Below are 9,968 nucleotides of genomic sequence, written 5' to 3'. Positions count from 1 at the left end.
AAACCCGATCCTGGGCGGTTAACAACAGCCAGTTAGACCTGCATAAAGACGCATTATTTACAGAGAGTGCTACTGCCTTAAAGGCTGTCTAACAAGAGGTTCGTTGAGTGTTTTTATCTTTTCACTTCTGTCCGATGAATAATATACCCCTGTCTACAACAATAATCATAATTACTGTAGATATTTCAGCAGCTAATAAAAACTATTCTTTTGAGTTTCTGGTTGAAAATCCACAGCGGTATAAAACAAATTACTTAGCCTACCTCAGTCTCAGTTTAGAAATTACTGATTTGGAACTTCTTTTCAGGTTTCTAATATGGAAGAGCTCACCACCCCCGAGGTTCTTTCAGACCTCCCACCGTTTTCAAGGTGTTTAATAGGAATAATAATGAAGTCTCCGGATGTGATCAGGTAACCATGTTCTCTTTACTGTCCTGAGATTCTCCTTGTGACTAGAAGCGCTCAGTAGATTTTGCTTATATTCCTTCAGCTCTCAAAACTTCTCACAGGTGCTTTTTTTCCCATGAGAAAAATGTTTCCTAGAATTTTCTCTCATCAGCAATTAAAAATAGTTGCATTTTTAAAAACCTTTGTATTATACTTCTACAAAGAGAAATTCAAACTTTTTGTCAAATACATCCATCTGAAAAGTCCCTGGTTATGCTTATCATAACTAAAATTCAGCTAGAGGGAAACATTTAAAATGTCACTGTGTAGTGCAATACTTCTTACTAAGGGTACTCTGAACACCTGCCTGGCTTCAATGCCAGTGTGGCTTCTTGGCACATGCTGCTGCTGGTGTGTCACTTGGCTGAAGCCCAGGGTTTGCTGTGGCACATTCAGGACTGGTAGAGTAGAGAAGGAAAGATTTCGCAGTTGTCTGATACCTGATCCCTGAAGAACTGCAGTAGTAGATACAGTCAATGAAAATGTTAAAAGCTAGAATTCATGGTAGTTGATGAATCTTGGCTATCTTAGTCTTTCTATAAAGTGTGAGCATATATACTATAGAATAATTACAGATTTTTATTAAATTTTTTTTGCAGGTCATTTTTAGATGAGTTAAAGGCATGTGTTACCTCTGATGATATTGAAGGCATTGTGTGTCTCACAGCTGTTGTGCATATTATTTTGGTTATTAATAAAGGTTGGTTAAACTTTCTCTTCTACTGTCTGGGGTATTGCTGGGTATGATCTCATACAGAACTGTGACAGGATGTTTGAGAACTCGGTTCCTTGTTGCCATGTCCCCTGCCAGTCAGACTCCCCCAGCTCTTGCAGCCTGTCATCCCATGCTCTGAGCACACGCCATCTGCTGGGCTCCCTCTGCTCAGCTGACCCTGCACTAGCCTAGAAACCAGCCCTGTCCACCTGTCGCCTTTCCCCACTGGACCCACTACATGTCCCTCTTGTCATGTGTTCCCTGTGCTTAAAAGTCTGAATTTATTTTTGCTAATGATGGTGTGTTTTTGGTGTTAATACTTAATGTATCTGCTTTTTTACTTAAGCCTTATACTTGCGTGTTTTGAATATCCCAGTCAGTTGAAATAGTACGGAAAAGTAGTTGGAGATACCTATAAAATGCTCACCTTAGTATAAAATGCAGTAATGTCCCTGCGTATTACTGTTAAGTTTCTGTATTTTTTACTCAATTTTACTAATGTTGAAATCATTTTCTAAGATGTAACGTATTATAGACAAAGAGTGCTCCTATTAAAACAAGCTCTGCCCGTAAGCTCTAATGCATGGCGTGTCTACGGGTTTAGGATAATACTTTGTGACTAGTGTTACCCATGCTGGACATCAGAAAAGACTTCTCTGAGGGACTTTCACCTGAGTTGAGGTCTGGAGAATGAGGGGACATTCCCCAGGTGAAGGAGTGAGGGTGGGAGGTATGGTGCTGATGAGCACCTAGTACTTAATAGGTACTTACATTTGTGCCACACAGTGATGATGCTGGAAGATGGTAGTTGTTATCTGTGATGGAGGTCCAGGTGAGGATCAGGTCTCTGATGGCATAGACAGAACTCACGGGATCATGTGCATTGGAGCTGTCCCTCAGAGCTAATGAGGTGCTTCTGAAAACGTCTGCTTGATCTTCTCACGTCCCTGTCGGGGACGATTACTATTGCACAGGTCAATGGGTGGATTAACTCGAAGGTGGGGGGCTCAGTCTTGCTGCACTTGTACCACACTGATAGCAGAGTATGCTTGCGCTAACACTGCAGTGGCGGCGTTCAAGTCTTTTCTCTGTCTTTACTGTAACTTTCCCATAGGTAAACAGAGGAGTTCAAAAGTGAAGGATGTTGCAGCCACTGTTCACAGAAAACTGAAGACGTTCATGGAGATTACTCTGGACGAGGACAGCACGGAGAGGTAAAGCACTAGATGCACCCAGATGGACTCTTCTGAGAGCTCTGCTCCTCTGTAGGTACATTTTAGATCCTGTTCTCATTGCTGCTACTTAACAGCCAGGCAGTGAGAAAACACACTTGTAAGCACAGAAACGTCTCTGTTGGAAAACCCCTTGAGCGTAAGTTTAATTTACTCCCTAATTTGTCTTCAAAAACAAAAACAAAATTGTCATCTGGTAAATTCTACTCCAGAAAAATAAAGACATACAAACTTATTTTATATGGTTTTAAAACTAGACAGATTATTTTGGGTGGTTTGCTATGTTTTTGAAACCATAGGCTTCAAATTTCTAAGACGTAATTGCCCAGTCCCCAGGCATCCATAATGAGGATGGGAAAGGTTCCTCCAGACTTTGGAAGAAATACTGGTCATTTCTTGCTTTCTGGGTGGCCCGTTGCTGCCACAGGGACTGCTCTGAGGAAGGTGTTCACTGGGCTCCTCCGGCCGAGTGCCTTTGTTAGGTTTGGCATCTGACAAGCTGTACAACTTCCTGCAGACTCTGCTATTAGCTGTGTTTGATTCTCAGATCAATAGCAAAAGCAGTGTTTTTCTTACTGTTTTGTGAACTTCATAATGTTAAGTGTTAACAGAGCTCTGAACTAGGTCATAGTTTTATGTATGCCTGGGAAAGTAGCCACTTTTCTTAGCTACTTTCTCCTTTGTAGAAAGGCTTCGAAAACCCTAAATTGCTAATTTATGAACAAATTTTCTCTCTTCTCTGTTTACCTTTTCTTTCCTTTTCTCACTGCATTATCTAGGACTTCCAGTGCAGTGTTGAAAAGCAGTGATGAGAAGGGGCATCCTCGCCTTGTTCCTGATCTTAGTGGGAAAACTTCTAGTTTCTCACCATTAAGTTTGACATGAGCTGCCGATATTTTGTGGATGTTCTTCATCAAGTTGAAGAAGTTCCCTTCTATTCCTAATTTACTGAGACTTTTTATCATGAATGGGTGTTGGATTTAGTCAAATGCTTTTTCTGCATCTACTGATGTGATCATACGCTGTTTCTTCTTGAGTCTTGTGATGGATTACACTCAGTGGTTTTTGAATGTTGAACCAGCCTTGCATACCTAGAATAAATCCCAGCTGGTGGTGGTAAATATTTTATACACTGTTTTTAATTGTATGCAGTCGATTGATGGTGCTATTGAGTTCAAGTGTGTTCTTAATGATTTTCTGCCTACTGGATCTGCATTTCTGATAAGAAGGATTTTGCTTATCTTTTGTGATCCTGATATTAGGTGCATATGAATTTAGAACCCCTATATCTTCTTGATGCATTGACCCTTTTATTTTTATGAAGGGTCTCTCTTTATCTCTATTAATGCTTTACCCAGAAAGTCCGTTTTGCCTGGTATTAAGACAACTGTACCAGCCTCCTTTAGCAAGTGTTTCCTGGGTAGTTGTGGCATTCCAGTTAGAAGGCAGAAACCACACAGTGACTAGGATGGGAAAAATCTCAATGTCAAAAATTCTTATCAGGGCGGCAGTGTAACGAACTATTGGCTAGTGAGAGTTAAAGCGAACTCCAAAGCAGAGAGGAAAGGCAGATGTGAGGAGCAACTCTGTTCCTAGGGACAGTGCACACCCCAGGACTGAGACCGTTCCATGGATGGAGAAGTCCTGAGGCCTTCTGATGGGACTCACTGGATATCCAGTCTCCAGGAGGCAGGGGACGTGCTAGGGGAGCTGCTGGAACCAAAGCTGGGGCCCTCTGCCAATCCTGTGAGCTTCCCTGTGCTGTTGTAGTCAGGTAGCTGCTGGCTGGACAGCCGCCCTGGGGGGCCTGGTGGAGACAGTCACCTGGGGTGTCACTTTTACTGTTGGGGTCTCCTGGAGAAGGCTGGGTCTCTGCAAAGCCTGTGGTCTCTGCAGTGGTCAGAACCAGGAAGAGAAGGCCCCCACGGACCAGGGCATTGACTTGGGCACTAGGGCAGGTAGAGGTTTGCATGACCTTGTTGTGAGCAAAGGGAATGAGTTCAACTATATACCTCATCCTAGAAAGTAGTGAATATTTACCAGGCGGTTTTAATAAAGTTGGGTTTGCAACTGTATATTTGAAGGAGAAACCCAACAGACTCTTAGGTTTTATGAGCTTATTTATTTCTAGACACTATGGGGAAGAGGGAAGTGATCTTCTGAGTTGGAGGAAATGAGGAGTGTTTGTATTTCAGAAAACACATGGCAGTGTAAATATTTTTACCGGGCACATCAGAATTACAACCTATATGAATGGTAAGTTATTTTCATAGGATATAATAATCTCAGAAGTCCAGGCATTTTTGTAAAAGATTTTATTTATTTATTTATTCATTCATTCATTCATTCATTTATTTACTTACTTACTGTGAGCTGGGAGAGGGGCAGAGGGAGAGGGAGAATCTTGAGCAGACTCCATACCCAGCCCAGGAGCCCAATCTGGGGCTCGATCCCATGACCCTGAGATCATGACCCAAGCTGCAGTCAGGAGGCGGATGGAGCCACCCAGATGCCCCAGAAGTCCAAGCGTTTTACAGGATTTCTTTGTTCTTAGAAATAACACTTGCAAGGATAAGTTTTTTTGGGTGTAGAATGGTATGTATATACTATTTTGAAGATGTAAGGGAACAGGGACATTTGCTCCTTCTTAGAAATTTCTTTTATTCCCACTTGCACAGAGTTTTAAGCTGAGTACTTGAATCATGTTAGTTATATTGAGAGGGAAAAAAAGGCCTTAGAAGTTCAAAACTGGGGGCCCTTGGGTGGCGAGGTCAGTTAAGGGTCTGACTCTTGGTTTCGGCTCAGGTCATGATCTCAGGGTCTTGGGATCGAGCTTCATGTTGGGCTCTGTGTGGATATTTAATATACAGATGGCAAAAAGAGTTCTTCCCTTTAAGGTGGAAACATCTTAAGAAAATAGGACTGGACCATGAAACTCGGGCTCCCTAAATGTGCAAGAACCACACTATAGAAAACCAGCGTCTAAAACAAAATCCATCTAATGGAAAATAGACAACATTTAAGACTAAATTGAAAATATTAGTGATTTGATGTTGGGGTAGAGACATTAAGGCAAGTTAACATCTTTAAGACTCTGGGAACCCTTTGGTCCAGTTAATATTTTAGGCAATGGGGCATTAATTCAGAAGTGAATGTTTTCTTGACGAATACACTACTTTTCTCTCTAGCAGTGTTAGTATTCTGTTAACTGGTCTGTTGGGTGCTAAATAAAAAATGCTTCTCATTGCACTTTAATTGCCTCACCTAATATAGCTGTAATATAGCTGTAAATTGGACATATTTTCTCACAGGAGGAATGGCATACATTTGCCAGCACGCTGGTACATTTAAATGTCAAGTATGTTATATTTATTACTTTCATAAATAGTATGAAAATAGCAATAAATTTATAATTAGAAATTTTAGAAGTATAAATATTTCTTGTGGTTCAGGTTATATCATGAATTTTTCCCTCTGAGTAAATGGAATGTAATCATAAGCAAATTACTTGCCAATATTAATTATGCCTGTGTGTAGGCAACTTTGATAGTGTTCTGGGCAACCCCCAACATTAAACCTTGTTATTAGACCTTGAAGGAAAGGCGTTCTCCCTGACAAAATCACCTCTTTTTGGTTATCAAGTACTGATGAATAATACCATTTTGTTCTGCATGAAATTTTAATAGTCTTTTTAAAATGATTTTGGGACTGGATGCTTTTTATAGCTCATTTAGAAGCATGCTTCCATCATCATCAATGCCTAGTGGACATTGGTGTAGATAAATTAAAGTTAGATGTAAATAAAAACAGACATTGTTTATCTTATTAATGTTTTTCTCAGAAAATTGATTTTGTCTGCCCCTCCTGTGGCTGTGGTCGTGTTGCACGTTCTCCAGCACATGAACACAGTCTGCTGGAGGCGGTGGGGCCTGATGGTGGATGGGGTGAAGACTCAGCTTCTGACATAGATTTAAAGGCTTTGAGAGCTCAGGTGGGCGAGCACATTCCTTGGTTCAGACGTCTTGTCACACATGAAAACCCTGGCCCAGGGAGGTAATTTGGCTAAGGCTTGCCTTTGTCCCTTCCAGCTCACTGCTGCGATGGTGGCCTCCACAGGGCCTGTGCCTCTCACCATTCACCATCCCACCTCTATCCGAGGTGTCTGTCAGGCACACACTAAACAGCCATACATGTAGGGTAGCCCAGCAGTTAGAAACAATCAGAACAGCCATTGCTCAAGTGACAGTGCTGGGCCAGTCAGACAATTAATAATAAGAGTCTTCAAAGAAAAAAATCAACTATACCCCAAAAAGATGATGTAGAATGAAAAATCCCAAATTAAAAATGTCCCTGACGTATTGGAGAGATGTCACCGTTGAGACTCAGATTCCAGACGGTCTGAAAGATCACGTTGGAGGAGTACCTCAGAACACAGACTTACTGATGAAGAGGAGTCACAGGGTAAAGACAGATGAGGAAGCCGACCCAAGAAAAGCAGTCATCTAACAGATAATAGGAAAAAACTTCCCAGAGCTGAAGAAATGTGGAATTTTAAAATTTCTTTTTTTTGTTTCTTCCACTAAATTCTGGATGGCATTAAATGGAAAAGAAATCACGCTTAAGTAAATCTGTGGATAAAATTATGGAATTCCAGGGGTAAAGAGAAAAAATCTCAAAATCTTTCTAGATCTGTGCTGCCCTGCAGTGGCCACTTTGTCACATGTAGAAATTGAACACGTGAAACGTGGCGAGTCTGACCTGAGATGTGGCTAAGTGTTAAGTGCATGCTGGGTTCTGAAGATAGTGTGAAAAAAACATTGTAAAGTATGCCAGTGTTATTTTTATGTTGATTACAGGCTGATGTATTTTGGGTATATTGTGTAAAATAAAATGTATTAAGATGAACTTCAGCTTATTCTTTTGATCTCTTTTAATGAGGCTAGTAGAGAATTTAGTTACATCCTGTTTGTACTGACACAAGACAGGGCTGTTGTAGACCACGTGGTGGGTTAGTCTCCGCGAGGGGCAGGGCACAGGTAGACACTCGCTGAACAGTGCGTCAGCTGAGACGTCACTGGGCTTGGAGGCTGGTGTTTGTGTCCAGGGCCCGCATCCCCTCTGAGGGACGTGCTGGAGGCCCTTGTGGGGGAAGGGAACACACACTTGTAAATGCCCGTGTGAGGACTTCCCGTGAGGGCTCGGGGGAGTGTCTTGAGTGGGCTCAGCCCAAACCTGGCTCTCTGGGGCAGGGAGGAGCAAGCCTCTCCTGGGACAGGCGTATAGGGCAGGACCAGGGGAAGTGATTGGAGTGGGTGTCGTTGTAATAGTGAGTCTTGGGATAAATAGTCTTCATTTATCTTGTGTTTTTGTGGAGAGAAAGCCCATGACTGTGAAATGTACTTGTCATGTTTATGAGGCTGCCCTGTATCTGAGTCTCGGTTTAGATCCTCACAAATGAGAGTACTTCTGAGTAAGAGTTCACCTGTAGAAAACCTGGCCTGGTGTTTGGTTCGTGTGAAGAGTGCTTTGGGGACTCAGTGAACTGCTGTGGCCGCGGGAGCAGTGATGACGGCCCTGTTCAAGTGCAGTTTCCTGGTGATGGGGATTCTTGCTCCGCCTCACATATGAGAAGTAATCAGTGAAAGTTACTGATTATTTCAGCCTCTCGAAGTGTGTGTTCCGTTGCAAAACATTTCTAGGTTTATTTTGTGAAAATGTACATCTGGGTATTTTGGTCGCTGATTTCTGTTGTTAATCATCTTTCTTTATGTTTCAGGTTTCTCTATGAATCATCATCAAGAACTCTGGGAGCATTTCTGAATTCATAATCAAGCCAACATCTTTGGTCATGTGAAAACAGAGAAAAAGGACTTAGCGAAAGTGAAATGAATGTGTATTTTCCTAGTGTTTTTAATGTTAGTAACCCATATCATAGGGGTGGGATTTATTTGGGGATTTATAAGTAGGAAACTCAAAGGTTCTTAAGCTTTTGCCTGGTGCCTGCATAAATAATATATTTAATATAAAGGACTCTAGGTAGTGGTGCAGTGCAGAAACCTGTGGTGCAAAGGAAAAAAAAGAAGACACTTTTCTAGCAAATGTGGTTGTTTTAAAAATGACATATATATATATATATACACACACATATATATATAAAATGTTGCTTAAACTATGAGTAATAAACTTGATAACATCTGTTTGTATACTTTATTTAAAAATATTAGTGTGAGTCTTCCCCTTTAGAGACAAGGGTTGAATTCTGCCAAGAGTAGAAGGTGCTAAAGCAGAGGGAGTGGCTGTGCCAGGTGCAGGGAAGAGCCTCACGCAGGGTCCTGTAGTTGCCTCCTCTTCTGGTCTTGATGCTTCTTTCCTGGATGTCAAGATGGGCCTGGTGGCTCTAAATGTGGGTGCTAGAGAACTGAGTCCTTCAGCCTGAAGGTGAATTACTATTATCTTTTCTTCCTGAGATCTGAAGAGGTACCAGCGGAGGACCAGCCCCGGGTTTCCTTGCTGCATCGTCCAAGACCCCAGCTTGTCTGCCCTAGGCTACCAGGTCTGTGTGTCCCTGTCAGCCACAGGCCCTGCGTCATGGTGGAGCCACCGCCTGTGGCAGATGGCACATGCTCATTCTGTCCTTTGCCCCCAGCAAAAACCGTAAAGAAACACCAATTTCACTGTCTGTTTTCTAAGAAGGTACAGGAATGGACTGCCTACCACAGTTATGAGCAGTTAGGGTAAGGTTTTTCTGAGATAACTGAGAAATGGGAGGTGGGGTTGCTTATTTTAGCTAATTTTGAACATAAGACTTTTAGACATCTTTGCTAAGATGTTTTCTGTATTGGCAAATGTGATTTTTTCTTTTTTGTCCTTGCCGGTGTTTGTTTCAGTATTAAGAAATGAACTGAGGGACGCCTGGCTGGTCAGTCAGTGGAGTGCACCACTCTTGATCTTGGGGTCGTGAGTTCGGGCCCCATGCGGAGGGTAGAGATTACTTAAAAATAAAATCTTAAAAGAGAAAGAAGTGAATTGAGGAATGCTCCATCTTTCTATATCCCTGGAAGAGTTTGTGTTAGATTAGAAATAGTTCCTTGGATTTGTTGTAACAATCTGTCTGAGTTGGGTGTTTTCTGTGTGGGAAGAGGTTAATTAGCTTTTTAAATTTATATATGAGTTTTCAGAGTAGTCAGGTTTTCTCTTTTATCTTGTGTCAGTCTTGATGGGGGAAATAATCCAATTTGTGAAAAAACATAATTCAATTTTTATTGGGCCAAAATAGTTCATAAAATCCTTCTCTAGGTATATGCCCTAGAGAAATTCCTGTGAATGCATGAGGACACTCAGAGCACCTCTGTTTGCAACAGCAGGTCGAAGGAGCTCTGACTCCCTTCAGAGGGAGAGTGGGCAGGGCGGCTGTGGGGTGTGGGGTAACCGTAGCTCCTCCTTCATTAGGGACGACAGGGCGAGGTAGAGGGCACTTCCGGGGCATGATGTTGAGTGAAAAAGCAAGTCACAGAATAATATAGTGTGATTTCATTCTGGGAGGTTTAAAAGCATATGAAACAACGCTGTATTGC

At 42.0% G+C, this 9,968-nt stretch overlaps 1 protein-coding gene across 5 annotated transcripts in view; it reads left to right on the top strand.

The window, feature by feature from the left end:
- Positions 1-8,587, top strand: part of NCAPG2 (non-SMC condensin II complex subunit G2) — a 74,229-nt gene extending 65,642 nt beyond the window's left edge. For all 5 annotated transcript variants that reach the window (XM_025859130.2, XM_025859129.2, XM_025859131.2 and 2 more), the window contains 4 exons: positions 308-411; positions 1,047-1,147; positions 2,277-2,376; positions 8,171-8,587. In XM_025859130.2, coding sequence (XP_025714915.1) covers positions 308-411; positions 1,047-1,147; positions 2,277-2,376; positions 8,171-8,222 — 357 coding nt within the window. In that variant the 3' untranslated portion in view covers positions 8,223-8,587. The remainder of the gene's footprint in view (positions 1-307; positions 412-1,046; positions 1,148-2,276; positions 2,377-8,170) is intronic.
- The last annotated feature ends 1,381 nt before the right edge of the window (positions 8,588-9,968 follow it).

This window comes from Callorhinus ursinus, unplaced genomic scaffold (assembly GCF_003265705.2).
Source record: "Callorhinus ursinus isolate GAN/ISIS: 27379988/994484 unplaced genomic scaffold, GSC_fseal_2.0 scaffold99, whole genome shotgun sequence".
Classification (NCBI taxonomy): Eukaryota; Metazoa; Chordata; class Mammalia; order Carnivora; family Otariidae; genus Callorhinus; species Callorhinus ursinus.
The sequence above is the reverse complement of the archived record's forward strand: the minus strand, read 5'-3'. Positions and strand labels throughout refer to the sequence as shown.